This window comes from Helobdella robusta (genome assembly GCF_000326865.2).
Source record: "Helobdella robusta unplaced genomic scaffold HELROscaffold_1, whole genome shotgun sequence".
In the NCBI taxonomy this organism is placed as follows: domain Eukaryota; kingdom Metazoa; phylum Annelida; class Clitellata; order Rhynchobdellida; family Glossiphoniidae; genus Helobdella; species Helobdella robusta.
The window spans coordinates 3797798-3815949 of NW_008703570.1; the positions used below are offsets into that span (position 1 = coordinate 3797798).

General features: G+C 32.7%; 3 protein-coding genes across 3 annotated transcripts; all 3 read right to left on the minus strand.

Moving 5' to 3' along the window:
* Window positions 1–2017: 2017 nt before the first annotated feature.
* On the minus strand, window positions 2018–2965 carry HELRODRAFT_158751 (hypothetical protein; the record flags this gene model as incomplete). Its single annotated transcript, XM_009010742.1, has 2 exons — window positions 2018–2133; window positions 2335–2965. 2 exons carry the CDS (start codon window positions 2963–2965, stop codon window positions 2018–2020), a joined length of 747 nt encoding a protein of 248 aa, XP_009008990.1.
* A 577-nt stretch (window positions 2966–3542) lies between these two features.
* HELRODRAFT_158752 (hypothetical protein) lies at window positions 3543–6343 on the minus strand (the record flags this gene model as incomplete). The annotated part of the gene is made up of 4 exons (XM_009010743.1): window positions 3543–3611; window positions 3737–3989; window positions 4099–4157; window positions 6242–6343. 4 exons carry the CDS (start codon window positions 6341–6343, stop codon window positions 3543–3545), a joined length of 483 nt encoding a protein of 160 aa, XP_009008991.1.
* A 7957-nt stretch (window positions 6344–14300) lies between these two features.
* HELRODRAFT_158753 (hypothetical protein) lies at window positions 14301–15804 on the minus strand (the record flags this gene model as incomplete). The annotated part of the gene is made up of 5 exons (XM_009010744.1): window positions 14301–14447; window positions 14621–14775; window positions 14944–15058; window positions 15278–15337; window positions 15742–15804. 5 exons carry the CDS (start codon window positions 15802–15804, stop codon window positions 14301–14303), a joined length of 540 nt encoding a protein of 179 aa, XP_009008992.1.
* Window positions 15805–18152: the final 2348 nt, after the last annotated feature.

Here is an 18152-nt window from a genome sequence, read left to right on the forward strand (position 1 = left end):
TGGTCCTTCAGATTAATTCGTTGCATCCATCGGAGCATTTTCATGTCGGTTCGTTGAAGTTGTTGTTCCAGTTTGGTTGTCATTGGCCATGTTTCTGCACCATATAACAACACCGGACGTATCACATATTTATAAAGTCTTGATCGTAGTGGTAGTGGGATGTCACGCCACATCAATATAGAGGCAAGGAGATGCCATTTATTCCAGGCTGCACGTATGCGTGCTCGAACGGCAGCTTCAGCTGTTCCAGTACAATCCAGAACATCCCCTAGATATTGAAACGATGTGACTTCAAAAACAGTGCTATTTTGAATTTGTTGTTGTGGATTGATGCAAGCAGGACAAACAAAATTGGACACTTTAGATAAAGTACCAACTATTTTTGAACAACGTTTGTGACACCACTGGTTACACTGCTGACACTTGATTGAATTGTTACCTACACCAGCTTTACAAACTGAACAGGGCCATCGTCCAGTAACTGTGGATTGGATGGGTTCACCAGTGTTCATTGCTTTGGTTTTGCTGATGTTGACTTTGACTCCATGATCGGCGAGTGTGGTGTTCCAATCTTCAACCATCTGTGCTGCATTCTGCTCAGACGTGGCTGTTAAAACAATATCATCAGCATATACTAGATTCCAAATGTCACCAGTGCGTATCGGTTTTGTGATTTCTTCCATCACAGTTATAAATAAAAGTGGACTGAGAATCGAGCCTTGGTGAACTCCAACGCCGATGTCAAATGCATCTGTATTTCCAACCGTTGTGCTGACAAGAGTCTTAGTATTCGTATACATTTCCATCACAAGTCGAACAAGATATTCTGGAATGAGTTGTCGACGAAGACTCCACCTGATTGCTTCACGGGGAACTCGATCAAATGCTTTTTCAAGGTCTACAAAAATATCTGATAGTTGTTGATGCTTTGCGAGGTACTTATCTTGCAGTTGCCGAAGGATGTGAATTGCATCAATTGTTGATTTCCCCGCTAGAAAACCAAATTGATTGTGATGCACGACGTTAATCTTCTCTCAATGATTTTTTCGACAATTTTCAGGGAGTGTTCTAACAGACGTATACACCGATATGATGAACAGTTCAATGGATCACCTTTGCCTTTGTATAGCGGAACTGTCATGCTATGATTCCATTCAGTCGGCATTGAGCAATTTCTCCAGATTTCACGACAAAGTTGTAGTAACGTTTGGATACCTGCAGTTATTATCATGCCATCAAGCAAATTTAATACCAAGAATTTTGGCTTTCCACGATTTTATTTTTTCTGTCATATATTTAATTATACAAGTGTTTGCTATCATTAGTTATATATTATTATTGTCATTATTTATTACTACATTCATTCTTGTCGATTTTTTGGTTTGTCCTTTGGAGTTGCATATTTTTTTCATTATATTCTTTATTATATTTCTAATAAAAGTGCCAAAAGTTATGCAGTTGCATTTATATACAATACAATAACAATATAATATTCTGTATATAATATATATATATACTATATAATGTATAGTTGTTTGAATTATAATTGTAGAGTTGCACTGGAATCGACTTTCAAATACGACCGGATTTATCCGGATTAACAAGCCGAATTTGTTACATTTTGTGTTACATTTTGTTTTACATTGGCTACATTGGCTACATTTTATAACATAACTTCATTATACCTACCCTGAAAATATCAGCTGGCCATGGGTGCATCAGAAGTAGGTAAAAATTTTACAATTGAACATCACATGACAAGATGACAGTAAGACAAGTTTATATAAAAAAGGTGAAAAAAATCTGTGGCGCTGTGGAACTGCGTAGCTGTGCGACTGCGTAGCTAACCACTCATCTTTTTAAAAAGGATTCCGTTTTTTAAATTCCAAATAGTTATTGTAACTATATTTTTTAATATATTTTTTAAAGTAAATTTTATTTAATCGAACAAATTTACAAATAATATTATTGTTTTAAATTCAATCAAGAAACTTTGAAAGTTTTTTTTAAATTTGTTTTATTTTGAACTCTCGAATAATCCTTCCAACAAACCCATATTAAGTTCGTTGACAAGAGTGCTCATAGCGGAGGTCACCTTATCTGTGGCATGCAACAAATCTTGCCTCAAACAAACTGCAACGATGAAATTCATAATTCATATATTAATAATCTTCTATTAAATTAAAACAACTGAAAAAAGTATGAGTTATGGAAAAAAATAGTTGGCATGAATGGAATTCAAAAAAATAATTTTATGTCTTTACATAAATAAATGCAGGTAAACTTAAAAAAAAGAATGAGATATACAGATAGTGTAATGTTTTCAAAGTGAACCTGAAGCAATGGAAGTGGATGGAAAAAGGAATGCTTGGTGGAAATCACTTCCCATTGAATAGATAACAGGATCCAGCCTCGATGATTGATCCGACGGAGGTTCGTGCTGTGGAGATTCTGTTAACTTGTCCAGAGAAGATTGTGCCGGCGATGTTTGAGGTAGTTGTCGACATGGTAACAATGGCGAGATCGGAGATGAGGCTGACTGCTGCTCATGAGACTGAGAAGCGACACCACTGGCTTGCGAAATAGCAGCAAATTTCAGTTGATGTTGAAGTAGAAGTTGTTGCTGGTTGAATGGAGTAGAAGATTGAACGACGGGCATTCGTTGCGGAGACAATGGTGCAATGAAGCGAGGGGCAAGTTGTGACTGAGGAACAAATTTCTGCCGAGGCAATGACGTTTGTTGAATATGAGCTTGCTGCGGTTGATAAATGTTGCTATGCATTTGCTGCAGTTGTTGAAACTTAATTTGTTGGAATGGAGAAATAATTTGCTGTGAATGTTTTATTTGTTGCTGGTTTGGTAGCGTTGAATCAAAAAAGGTGAGTTCCGGTGAGAATGAGAAAGCAGCTGCCTCCCCAGCGTAGGAACGTGGACTGCAGACTGATGGAGACATGGATGGCTGCATTTTATAGAAAAATTAGGAAGTGCCAGCTATCATTAAAAATTTATAACATTTGATAAATAGAAAAATTTATTCATTAAATATCTGAATCGATTTGATTTATTAATTGGTTAAAGCCTTTATAAAAATTGATGATTAAATATTATGAAAAATTGATAAATAAACCACATATACAACATATATCATCTATGTTTAAGATATATATATATATATATATATATATATATATATATATATATATTGTTGTAAATACTTGATTTTCGTAACTACTAACACCGATGTTATAACTTCAATAATCTCCATATTTCCAACAACACTAGTATTGTAGCTTCCAACGATCGTCAAGAGTTCGATTATACGTAGGTTCAAGATTTTCGATAGATGAACACAACTGCTTCAAACGCAAACTTTGTTGAACGTTTATTTGAATACCGACAGTAATAGAAACAATAAACTAATCCAAATAATTACATAAATCACATTTACGACTTCGTAACGAACATGTGCGCGCTAACCAAAAAAAGTCGCCAACTTATTTTGATCGCGCGCTCAAACATTTGTCAGTTTTTGAATACTCCTTTCAAATTTCAAAGTTGTTCAGATCCACCGCAAATTGCATGTCAAGCGATTTTTTCGCTAATTTCAATAACTTCAGTTGAAAACGACAATCGTGGGTAAGACGTTTGTAATGTTGTGCTATTTGGGCGGTCTTAAACCAAGTATTGATCGCGAAAACAAACAAATTCAATTTATAAAATGACGTTTTTGAACTACCTTAAACTTTCTCATTAATCCCTCCAACTGTTGAATGAGTCCTCTCCTACTTCCTTGCAGACCCTTCATTCTCTCTTCCAGTTCCTCCTGATGTTGTCTCAATAATCTAATTTCCTTCAACAAGTTGCCATCAACGACGTTGTTCTCATCAGCTGAGTCCAGTTCGGAGAATTGAGCAGAGGACGAAGAAATTTCTCGCTGCTGTTGTTGACGCTGTTGGCATTTCAATCTCTGAATCTCTTTTTGTATTTCTCTGAAATCATAAACAATTTTCTGTTAAAATTCACTAGTCTCTGTTAAACTCTAGTTTCAATCTGACAAAAAAATATTTGATAAATTAATATTAAATGAAGAAAAATTACCTATTTTTTGCTTCGAGCTCAAAAACTAAATTTTGCCTTTCCGATATAGGATCATGCATCTATATGGAGATTTAAATAATATTCAACCAAATACATTGAAAATTTAAAAATTCAAATGCGTCAAATTAAAATGTCACAAGTATAAAAAAACAGCAATACGACGTTAGTAGTAAATAACGAACATCAGCCATCTGGATAACAAGCAATCAATCAATCAATCTTCGTTTAGCGTCCAGAGACCCAGTTCCCCGAGGTAGGACGTTGTTTTCTTTGTCATCAATTTTTAGCGCCAAATTAGACGATAAGTTGTATCCATTTCATTTAAATTTAGAAAATTCATGTCTTGCTCGATTGTTTGCGACCAGGACTTCTTTGGACGGCCTTTGGGACGTGTGCCAGGTACTTCAACATCTGCAAGAGAAGTTATGGCACTGTTTCCACTTCGTTTGACATGACCAAACCACCGCAGACGGTGTTGCCGGCATTCGTCCTTTATATCATCTAAACCAGCACGACGCAGGATTTCGGTAGATTTGATGTGGTCCTTCAAACTAATTCGTTGCATCCATCGGAGCATTTTCATGTCGGTTCGTTGAAGTTGTTGTTCCAGTTTGGTTGTCATTGGCCATGTTTCTGCACCATATAACAACACCGGACGTATCACAGATTTATAAAGTCTTGATCGTAGTGGTAGTGGGATGTCACGCCGCATCAATATAGAGGCAAGGAGATGCCATTTATTCCAGGCTGCACGTATGCTCGAACGGCATCTTCAGCTGTTCCAGTACAATTCAGAACATCCCCTAGATATTGAAACGATGTGACTTTCTCTACCTTAATGGCTTCAAAAACATTGCAATTTCGAATTTTTTGTTGTGGATTGGTGCAAGCAGGACAAACAAAATTGGACACTTTAGATAAAGTACTAATTATTTTTTATTTTTGAACAACGTTTGTGACACCACTGGTTACACTGCTGACACTTGATTGAATTGTTACCTACACCTGCTTTACAAACTGAACAGGGCCATCGTCCAGTAGCTGTAGATTGGATGGGTTCATTGCTTTGGTTTTGCTGATGTTCACTTTGAATTCATGATCGGCCAGTCTGGTGTTCCAATCTTCAAACATCTGTGCTGCATTCTGTTCAGACGTGGCTGTTAAAACGATATCATCAGCATATATTAGATTCCAAATGTCACCAGTGCGTATTGTCTCTGTGATTTCTTCCATCACAGTTATAAATAACAGTGGACTAAGAATCAAGCCTTGGTGAACTCCAACGCATCTGAGTTTCCAACCGTTATGCAGACGAGAGTCTTAGCATTCGTATACATTTCCATCACAAGTCGAAGATATTCTGGAATGAGTTGTCGACGTAAACTCCACCTGATTGCTTCACGGGGACTTGATCAAATGCTTTTTCAAGGTCTACAAAAATGTGTGATAGTTGTTGATGTTTTGCGAGGTACTTCTCTTGCAGTTGCAGAATGATGTGAATTGCATCAATTGTTGATTTCCCCGCTAGGAAACTAAATTGATAATTTCCGATTGTGATGCACGACGTTAATTTTCTCTCAATGATTTTCTCGACAATTTTCAAGGAGTGTTCTAACAGACGTATACCTCGATATATCTAGATATATCTGGATAACAAGTGACGCTTATTTATATGAATTAGAGTTGCTGAGGTTTAAAATTATAAAAAATGGTACACCAGGGTTGGAATTGAGACATATAATTTTGGAGGTGCAGTGATACGTAAAAGCTAGAGATGGTATGATTTAATGGAAAGTTTTAACAAAATTAGAAAAATGTCTGATAGAAATGTCAATGTGATAACAATTTTGTTTTTGCACAAGCACACACACACACAAACATACACACACACCCCATACACATACAACACACACACACACACACACACACATGTAGTAGGATCACCGTCAGCACATTTTCAGGTTATAAGATCAGTTTACAAGATCTTATTTTTCAATGCAAATTACAAAGATTTGTAAAGGACGCAGTGCAACGAAACAAATTATTTAAAAAAGTGATGTTCGGATTGAAAAGACTTATTAATCGGAGCAGTTTTAAATAATCAATGGTAAAAAAGAACAGGAAAGTTTCATGCACTACTTACAACTTGTTGGCTGGCGGTGGATTGCTTGAGTCTGTGAACGTATCTTGAAATGAGTTTGTGTTCATCATCTTCGCTTGTGTGAGGTATCAATCGTCTGCCCATTCCTGCACTACACATGCATCATCAATCATTCATCATTGCAGTCTTCAGTGAGTTACAACGTTAGGACTTTATAAGAAATTGCCATAACCACCATGAAATAATAACATTAGCAAATGAATAGAAAATAACAAAAAATAAATGCATGCATCCTTTCAATTTTATTTTTGCTTTCAAGTTATTAAAAATGTATCAATACAAATTCTATTCTACTACCTACAAAATTAGGATGAATGAATAGCAAATAATCTTAACGAACTCACAAATTCCCAGAATGCATAATGAGAGTAGCTTGAATGGGTTTGATTATGGATTGCTGTGAGTAGGCAGTTGAAGTCTTGCAATGGTGCAATCCATTAACAGCGGGCAGGGGATGCGCAGCGTCATTTTTAGGTGCACTACAAAATTATAATTGTGCAAAAATAAAAATTTAAACAATGACAAAAACAATCAAATTTCAGTGTTAAACAGTTTGTTGAAAAACAATAACGTTGTTATTCTTATTAAAAAAATGAAAAATAGCGTAATAAGAAAATAAAAAATTGAATAACAGCTTTATTAAATGTATGTCACATAATAAACAACTGAATGCAGCAAACAATTTCTTACTAATTTGATTGAAGGTTCAACTTCTTTGTAGGCGGAAATAAAGTTTTATTTTGAAATAAACAAATCCTATGAAAAAATAAAACTACACAATATGTTCATTTATTATCAGATTTATTAATTAAGCCTAAACACCCTGGTTTACGATCGTCTACTCGTTCTTACTTCTTCTTAACTTCTGTTAAACACTCTTATATGCTATATCTGCGTTTACTTTTTTGGCCCTTTTCTCTGTAAGTCTTTACCTTCTTCTCTAACTACTTCTATATTCTATAGCTAAATTTATAGCTATAATTGAGGCTGCCCTATAATATACACTTTTACGATTTGTTTTTTCTTTCAATTTTATCTTCTCAATTTTTTCTTTTCAATTTTTTTGCTTTGTCTTCGATGAGTTTAATTTTGCTTGTTCTAAAGGGGTGGTTGTCTAATGAGTTTAGTTTAGCTTGCTTCAGTTGGTTTTACGATACGCTGGCTTTCTGTATTTTAGATTTCACTTCTAGGGACACTAAAAAAGCATTTTTTTAGTTTTACCACATATTTATTAACTACTTCACACAAAATTCGATATTTTATTATTTTTACATGTGATCTATTCAAATGTAACCGGACATAAATTTTGCGTCTGTCAAAATTCAATTTTTAAAGAACTCTAATAGTGATTATGCTGCTCGCACGTGTCTTAGCATTAAAAATTTGGAATGATTTACTTTACCTGAATAAAAAATAAACAAATATTAAAAGCTGACCTAATTGCAGCAAGAATGCGAGCGCAAAGGAAGCAGGAGTAGGTGGGAGATAAAATTGTGGCAACCACACTCAAGCAACCCCAGACCACAAACATTCATGCAACACGATATAACAACATACATGCCACACATCCACGTTGACAAAACTAATAGTCATAACATAAATCAAAACTTAACTGGTTTTTAAATTGAAATTAAGTAATTCTGGAAATCTTGACTAAGCGAAAATAATTTGATTACAGAAATATTTTACGGTGTACTAACTCACAAATTTTTTTTCTTAAAATCGTAAGGGCAGCGCATTTTTAGAACAAATGAACGACTGTACAGTGTACAATGAGTGAACAAGCAAAAGTGAATGCAGAGCTTTGTTGTAATTATGGAAAACTGTAATCAAATAAAATAATGACGTCATGATCTGCACTTCGACTACTTATATATAAAAATAAAAAAGATGGTAGGAGACCAGTTTAAAATTTATGAAATGTTAAGATCTATGAATTATTCATTCGTAGTACCGTTACTTAGTTAATAATTAGCTTATTCATTTAATAACAAATTGATAGTTAAATAATTAATTAACCAATTAAATTAATTAATTAACCATATTAAATTACTAATCCATTCATTCATTGTTTCCTACTCACGTGGGGTACATTTTAATCATTCCATAATTGTACGTTAATTTCAACAAATAATAAAGGAATTTATTTAATAATTATAATTAAATAATTTATAAATACAATGCTTTTTAAATACAAATAAAAAACAATATATAAAAAAACACATTATAAATATAATATTTTGTATATGAAAGACTGCAGATTACTTCGTGAAAATGTACTATATAGTATATAAATAACCACAAACAAGAAAAGCATTTTTAATTAAAGAAAACCCACTTAGAATTCGAGACAGATCATATCCGCGGCTGATGAACAACAAGGTTAAAATTTCAGTCAGCAAAAAGCATCCATCGAAGAATTATTTAAAATAAATTCTCCACGCCATCCGATCCACACACGTATAACAACGAAACAATGATGATGACGATGATAAAACATGTCAAAAGTGGTGATGATGATAATAAGAATAATAATAATGAAAGAAACTGCAGCACAAGAATAGGAAGAAGAAATTGCTGAATGACAAGCAGGCTGTAATGCATAGCATCGGAGCAGCTATCTGTGTGCACGCACGCACCTGCCTGCGTCTCCTATCTACACGTACTCGTGCCGCCGCTCCTATATGCATTGTACGTACATGTTGTTCTATACGTGCATACGTGTACTGTAGTAGATATATTTGTAATATATTTATACGTGTATATATGTATATGTATGCATAATAATTTTTCGTCCAAATGTTCGCAAAGGTTGTGTATTAAAACAACAAAAGGCATATATCGGCGATAGAGCTACATTTTTTCAAAGAATTGTTTTATTGCTGATTTCGTTTCGCAGCCAAACTCATACTTAAAATTTATTTGTCCACAAATCACGATATCCTGTAATGAATCATCAAATGCATTTGATGGGGGAGCAATTTTCAAAATTTATTTAATCCACTTTCGTTTTCAAAAATCAAACGTAGCTATGCTTAATGGGAAACTGGCTATAATCCAAGAAATATTCGTTAAAAACTTTTATTTAAAAAAAATTACATTAGTATAATTTATGAAATTAACAAATTCTTAATTATTTTTTCGAACAAAAGTGTTTTTTTGAAAAGGCTATATAATTATGGCCGCATTTTGAGCGAATATGTACAATACAGCATCGATTAATTATTCATTAGGTCTACACAGATGATTTTGTTTCTCGAAATAGAATAAAATGATTCCATACAACTGCAGCTCAGTATCACGTTGGAAAACTGACTCCTGATTCATATGTAGTACTGTATCGTATCCAAAACTTGTAGGGCGCTTCTTGTAAGCAAACTTGAAAGGTGCTTTCTTGACGCTCGTTTGATAAACAAACGATGCTTAAGCCGCTTTTTCAAATCATCACAGTCAACCTTAATGTTTTAAATCAGTTCGACTGGTAAGTCATTCCAAATCTTTGAGGAAGAAATGGAAAACTTTCAACCAAAATGAATAGATTTAAATAGCAAAAGTACAAGACCACCATTGATGACCGAGAACCTAGCCACGTGAAACACAACAAACCAAGATTGTTTAAACTGAATCCAAATCACCATAACCAACGATAACTCGTGATCTGTCAGACAAATACGAACTAAACCACTGTAAAGTATCATCAATAACGCAAATAATGGAATCGACAGACGCTTTAACAGAACATAATGGTCTATCGTAACAAATGCTCGCTGACGTCCAGTAAAGCGAATTAAAGCAATCAGACATTTTCTGACAGAAAAAAATATTAGTGAATAGTTTGGTTTACTCAAAGAGTGACTTTTGCAACTCCGTTCCACATGATGTAAACAAATGTTATCTGGCGTTCATTCAATCGGTTCTAAACTTTGCAGCCAGATTATTTGCATGAGTTTCAAAATTTGACACCATTTCAAACTATATAAAAAATAAAAAAAAAATCACTGGTTATCTGGGGGAAAAAGTTTAAATCGCGCCCTATGGTCAGAAATTATTCGACAGGAAACGCAACCGTACCAGACTATTTAAAAGTCTGGTTCGATAAAGTCTGGTAATACAATGCAAAAAAAGCGTGCCGTAATAATTCAGAGCAATAATGGTGAATGGCATAAACGTTTTGAAAAAACTGTAGTGTTTCTACATTTTAATAAAGCATATTTATATAATAAAACTTCTGAAATTATTTTAACGTTAATTAGAATGTATTACCAAACAAAAAGAATATAACAATACATTATAATAAGAAAAGAAAAATATATTATAAAAAATTTTATCCTAGCGATTGTATAAAATTTATTTGGTCAAACATTCTAAATTTATTACGAATAACTTTTGCACGACAAAAAAGAATTTCCTATATATGTTATTCAATATAAGTTTGAATTTAACAGTGAACAGGATTTAAATTTAATGAAAATCGGCGTTGAATTTAATTTCAAAATAGGGGATAATTTAAATTTCGTGTATAGTAGCGTGTTTGGTATAGTAGTATAGTTAAATAAAAAAAAATTTACTAAAATTGGTTATGATCAAAATTTAATACGGAATAGTAAAAAACCAATTTTAACGATTAACATACGGATGCTGATTAAACATGAACATTAAATGATGATAGATGTTTTAATCTTTTCTACGTTTTAATCTTTGTGATAATTGAAATGAAGAAAGCTATAAAATGTACCGCAAAATGTTCACGAAAAATATTTTTTAAAAATCCCTATTATGATCTTAAATATCAAGTCTTGTTCAAATTATTAATAGCAAATCCACTGAACTACAAGGTTACGTCAGTAACTTCAATTCAATGTTTAATAATAAACAATTATAGAAGGCATATTAATAATACAAACTATAATAAAACTGGGATCAATTGGTGTATAGTTCAATTGACATATATTCCAACAGTTATCTAATTTATTCATTTGATCCTAGTTAACTTTAATAAATGTAAAATAATGTGTCACATCTTGCCTTTTCATTAATAAAAAAACACATGGATATACGTTGAATTAATTATTGTTTGTTTTCATTTTCGAAAATACAGTCAGACTTTAAAACGAACTTGGCTGTATATAACAAAAATCTCTATTTAACAAACTTGTTTATGTCCCTTGGAATTTTAAATATAAAACTATTTCTATAGAACAAAAATAATTTCAAAACGAACAATGTTTATAAAAGTGTGAGCATTTTTTGGAAGAATTATCAGTTAAGTGTTTGGTTAAAAATGATATCAGACAGTTGAAAAAAAATGTTGAATATAGTAAACTGTAAGTTATATTTCTGTATTACTGTTTTACGTAGGAATTTCGTTTTTTGTTATATATGTTAAGTACATACAATATTACGTCAATATAATATAATGTATATAGCATTATAATATAATACTTCGTTTCCATATTTTTTGCAATTACACTAAGTAGTATTACTGTTTGTTATAAAAATAAATGATTGAGAAGTTGTTTTTCTTAAATGTGTAGCATATAAACACCATTTAGGCAATTTAGACTTTTTCCCCGAACAAGTTCTATACAACTAAATTTCTATAGTGAATTTATTTCTTGGAACCATCAAATTCGTAAAACAGAGGTCCGACTGTACTTGCAAATCAAGTGCTGTTACTACATCAGAAAAAATATTATTTCTGAAATAATAATAATTTGCTTTTCCTGTTTTAGCTCCAATAATGGTTCCTGAAGCACGTTTTCATCATACAAAAAGCGCACTTTATGAAAAAATTTAAATAACTTAAAATTTCACAAAAAGTAGATAAAAAAATGAATCCACAAATATTTTTAAGAAAGGTTCATTTCACATCATGTGAACAAAAGAAGGCAATACCTTGTGACTTAAGATATTATTTGATGACCTTGCCAGGCTTACCATAAAAATAAAATTATTGAAAAAAAGTGAAATATTGTTAAAAATGACAGAAAAAATGTTCTTCTTAGTTTTCTAATAACAGATTTTCAATCAATAAGGAAGAAAATGCTTTCGAAAAAAAGATTAACACCGTGTAGCATGAAATTCAGCAAACTTTTTGTAGAAATAATAAGCAAGACGAAAACAGCGGAATCTATATTGAATTGAATAACTCCCAAAGCAAAATTTTAAAAGTTGCAAAAATGCCAGTGATATTTTTTAACTGTTGTTAATTATTTCTATTTATTACATTGTTCACATTTCTGCTCCGTTTTTATATTTTCATGCTACAAGATGTGTTTCTGTTGATCTGACAATTTGATGTGAGTTTAGGCGGTGTTTTTCGTGTTGTTGATCCCTTTACACTTTGGAATTGTAAGACCTTCAAACTTTTCAAAAATTTCTTTTATAATTAAACATCTGCTACAAGAAACTTTGATGGTTTGATTGCTTCCTTGATTATATTTACTGAAAAACTTATTTTTTGTGTGCCACTTTCTTCATTTAAATAAATTTATTAAGCAGTGTTTAAATAAAATGTTGTTTAGATATTATACACAGATCAGCTTTCACAACTTTTGCAAACTCAAACGATTTGCAAGACTGCAACCTGGCGAAAAAAAATAAATTGTCAGTTTGGATTTGGACAATTTTCCTGCCGTGTGCTGCATTAGATATTTCTGTATCAATGAATCATTCCATCCATTGACTAATCACCTATAATACTAATAATGTTTTAAAAATAATGTCTATTATTTTCTTTCAAAATGTTGTTATTTCAATGCTACTATAGTTTTTTGAACCGATGTTTTAGCCATTAATAGTTTCTCATGTTATATAGAATGTGCATGGAAATTTCTGAAGTTAGATAGAAAAAAGAAAAATAAAGAGAACCAGGCCAGGGACTGCATTACAATTATTAGTTAACACGAAACACGACTTAATTGGTTCTACTCTCCGTAATAAACAACTGTTACGTAGAAAAAAACAATTTATTAAATAAAAGGCACATTTTTAAAAATATCATGCACATGTCTATTTAATCTGTAAAAGCCTCAATTTGAACATTCTTTTTTCTTTCATGTTTTTTGTTAAAAAATAACTAAAAACCATTTTCCGAAACGATATGCGGATGAGTCCGGATAAATATCATTGGCGTGTTATCATAAGACAACACTAAATTTAAATTTATTATCGATAAATACCAAAATAATTTGTTACGTAACAAATTTCAAACCTTATCGCTTGTCCATAACACCCCGAAAAAAAACTTTAAAACCACCCCCTGAAGCGGTAAGTAATATTTGACGGTCTCTAATAATATCTTTCCAGAGACTTCAGTTGAATGTGGTAGCACGAATGCTGAATGTTTGTTATTTTTTAATTTTCAACAACATTTCTATTTTTGGGGAGGAGACACTATTGTCACCAATTTTTTCCATTTTTCAAAAATTGCCATGTAAAACGCCTAATAAATTATGAAAAAAAAATTCTTAAAATGTTGGAATAAATTTGGGCAATAAACTTGCAAAAATATGGAGCCAAAGTGAACAAAACTCCTCTATCAGTAAAATAGAAATTTACCTAAAGATTTTACAAAAACACCTCAAACTTTCAGACGTCAGTTGCAGATAATCAAAAATTGAAGCTCGCTTATTTTCTAAATTTATTTATAAATAAAATTGCGCAAACTGAGTTTGTACTGTTTGTAGAAGGATTAAAATTAATTTGAATAAGCAAACAGCAGAAAAACAATAACATCATCACCAACTCGACACTTAACCTGATTAATAACAAAATCAACGACAACACTTACAAGGGCAATAAAAAAACAAATAAAAATGACACAAAATTATATATATGATCCTTTATGTTTTCTTTGCTCCCAATCAATCAATCAATCAATCAATCAATCAATCGATCCATCCATCCATTCATCCATCCATCCATCCATCCATCCATCAATCAATCAACCAACCAACCAACCAACCAATCAATCAATCGATTCATTTTTATATTAAAGATTTTTATTTTATATAAAATAGAAAGGAAATAAAAAATATAATTAAAAAACAAACACATTAGAAGATAGATCACTGGGGTTGTGCAAAGCATGATGCATCTGGTTGGAAAGTGGGTGAAAATCTCGTGAAAATAACTGTGGGGCGTCTAACAGAATACTCGAACTGCTTGGTGCATTATGGCTACTGATCTATCAGGGATTGCATTCATTCTTTTATATTTCATTATGAGAGATTAAAATAATATTTGTCCTTTTTTCTAAGATTTAAGATTTTTAAAAACTGCTTCCTTTATGTTTTTAGTGGTTAAAATAATCAATTCATTCTACTAAATTTAAAAATGATGGTAACAGTAAGCACTGACAGGCACTCCGATGAACTCCCTGACATCATGAGTGCCGTCATGAACGCCCTTCCAAACGCACCACTGACACAATCGACCTGCGCAGTTGGTGCATCCGTACATGAAGCCAGTAAAATTCATAACGTGACACGATATGCACTCGTACGGGTGTGTTACTGGCAAGCAATATAATGGCTGAGTGTCCATATTAATAGTGAAAACGATGTATGCAATAGTCAACTGAAAAATTTATATAACAAGTTTCTACTACAAGTATCACAATAAGCCTAACATTGTTCACATCTAGCAGGACTTTCAGCTATTTTCACTAACAATCAACTAACTGTGTTCGTATCTGATAATGTTGTGCAGCGCCTGAAGCCATGAGAGGCACTCGGGAACTGTTCCTCGCAGCATCTGGTCCATCAAAACTTCCATGTCATCTCCATTAATAACTCCCTGCATCAATTGCATAAAAAATAATTACTGCATAGAACACTCTTTCGTAAAAATCTGTAACCAATTCTTAATGTAAATTTTAAAAAAGTGCAATTGAAAGCGGTGGCGAACTGAAATTCTTCACGAACGCCACGGAGCACAAGACATATTTAGAAACAACATCGATTATCACAGCAATAAATCTATCCCAGCAATCATGCCAAACAATCAATCACTCACTTCAGTTGAACTGACATCAGCCGATTGAGTAGATAGTGACGACGTGAGAGCGATGGTGTGCTGAAGATATGTACGTAAGTTAAGTCTGTTAAGTGAACCCTCCTCGTCGTATAAATGGCTGAAAATATCTAAAGTTTAATAGTTTCACGTGCAACATAATTCTTCAACTTGAAATAAAACAAAATATCTACCAAACAGTTACATACAAAGCAGCAGCGACGCTTATAGTTTTTCAAAAAAAGTGACGAACAACAACAAAAACTGAACAACGAGCAAATTTCCAGTTGTCCTGCTATCACACTGGAAACTAAATCGTTATTGCTTTTAATACCTTCCTATATTTTTTTTGCTCTATTTCCATTCAATCATAGTAAATAAAAACAACAACAACAACCACAATAACAGCAATAGTTACATTTAAGTTTATGAAGAAGTGAGGCGTTGCAAAGACTTGTTAAAGCAACCTTCAGAGAAAAGAGTGGCACAAGACCTTTGTGGCATCTGAGTGGGTTTGCATGTGCGTGCATGCTGTTGTGTGTGTGTGTGTGCGTGCTTGTGTTTATATGTGTGTTTGCTGTGTGTTTTACGTTTTTCAAATTATTTAATTTGTAAATTAGGTTATTTTGTAAAAAGTGCTCAGATTATAAAAATAAAAACAAATCAAATAAAATAAATCCAATAACTTTTATAAAGCATAAAAACTAATAAAATAATTCATTTTTTGAACGTTTAATTGGCGCCAAGAAACAGACAAAACGAACTAGCAGCAGACATGCAACATTAATTGGTAACGTATGGATAGATATTTAACGATAAAAAAAATGTAAATTATCACCTATCATAAATGTGGAGCAGCCAGCCAACAAGCAGCGTTACTTTATCATGACCTGAAATATCGTTGCAAATTATCTTACCGGCCTTTTTGTCTTGATTGAAGCTAAGGAAAACGTCATCATCATCTGTCAGATTGTTTTGCGAAGGAGGATGAAAAACGGTATCATCGGAGTTGTCGTTGACATAGCAGCTGCTCGAAATCTGCAGGACATCTGCAATGTTCAGCATGACATCAACACATCGACTGCTGCTCGGTAGGCTTTCATCAAACAAGTTGTCCGTTGCCCGAATGATGTGGTGCAAGTCTACTGAATGCACTGGTCGAATTTACGAAAGTTCAAAAGTTTTGAAAAAATTTATTAACAAAGACTATGAGCACTTATTACGATTGTTATTATTATCACTAATACGAAGTGTATTGTACAACTACAAGTCACTTACTTAAGATTTAACATTGAAACATCTCATTAAAAGAGATAAAACTCCATAAGGTCATCAGAATAACCATTGTAAGACTAAAATATAAAATACATTACAAGTCCTTGAAAATAAATAATTGGAAAAGAAATAACTATATAATTAACGAAAAAGGAGCTACAGGAGTGAAAAATAAATAATAATCCTGGCGATGTAAAATTTTAAACTCACAGTGTCTTTCTTGGAACTGTTTATTACTAACGACAACAATGTCTTCTTTTATTAATTTATTCATTCATTAATTTATTCATTTATTTTAAAAAAATGGCCTGCACGAACCCCTTGCCGTCAACAAACTTGAAAAGAGAAAGTCTCGAACAAATTAAATGAAACAAAGTAAAGAACAATTTGATATATACTTTATAGGTACTTAAGTTTACTTAATCACTGTGTAGCGCTGATGAAAGTCATTATTTCAATCAGCGCTATGTAAATTTTAAGTAATGATAACAACAAACATAAAGACTGTTATTGAAAATTAAGAGCGATCATTAAAGTTCATCAGATTAAAGATCGATTTTGGTTCGGAATATGTGAATGAAATACTAATAAACATATAATATCAAATTCGCAAAATTAATACAGCCAAAATAAAGCAAATAAAATTAGATTTGCATGTTAAACATCCTGATCCCATCATACAAATCCAACAAGTTATAAATTCTTAAAAATTCCTCTCGCATCTCGTCGTCGTTGGAACCGAAAGCAAGTTCAAATCACTGGACCTCAGATGCACAGCAGAGGATGTTGATGATTTCTTTCTAAGCCTGCCTGACAGGTGGGTCGATGCAATCTCACTGATTGACTTGCAAATGAGGGCTGATATTTTGAAAACTTTTTTTTTCCCATGGTCAACCAGCGAAGTTTTTTTAATGCTGGAGTTCCGACAACAACTTTTGCAGCGCGATTTTGTATTGACTTTTGTACTTTTGTACGGTACTGTTGGTCAGAGATTGCCTAAATGGCAAGGATCCGCTTTATCTGAGTGAGCAGCTGGTGCCGGTGTCGGGGGTTCAAGGACGCAGCCAAGGTTTGGAAATCACTTCTTGTGCAGCTGAAGAATGGTTCTATTACTGATAGGCTTCGATTGAAAAGAATGTTGAAGCACCATTATTTCAGCAATGTGCCCGCCAGAAAGCGCTTCTGAGGTCTTTCAAGAAAGGCGCTATACAAATTTTTGATACTGATACTGACTGCAGTCCGCTATGGATTGATCAAGTAACTCATCATATAGACTATTACAATAATCATTTATATTATACATTCACAGGTTATATCTGTTTAGTGTTTTGTGAGTTGCAAAAGCAGAAAATCATTGGAAATATAAAAAAATTACAGTTTTTTCAGCTCTGATAAATTAATCTTTTGTATGACAAATTTTAGTATGAATTATAAAAAAGCTGCATTATAAGAGACAGCTATTTAATTTAATAAGCTAAAAAAAACACATTTCCTCTTATATCATCAATCTTATTTCAACAGCAAACTTTCATCTAGGCAGTTGTAACAAAATTGACATCAAAATTAAGAAAATTAAACGCTGTGTTTATGGCATTTCGATAAA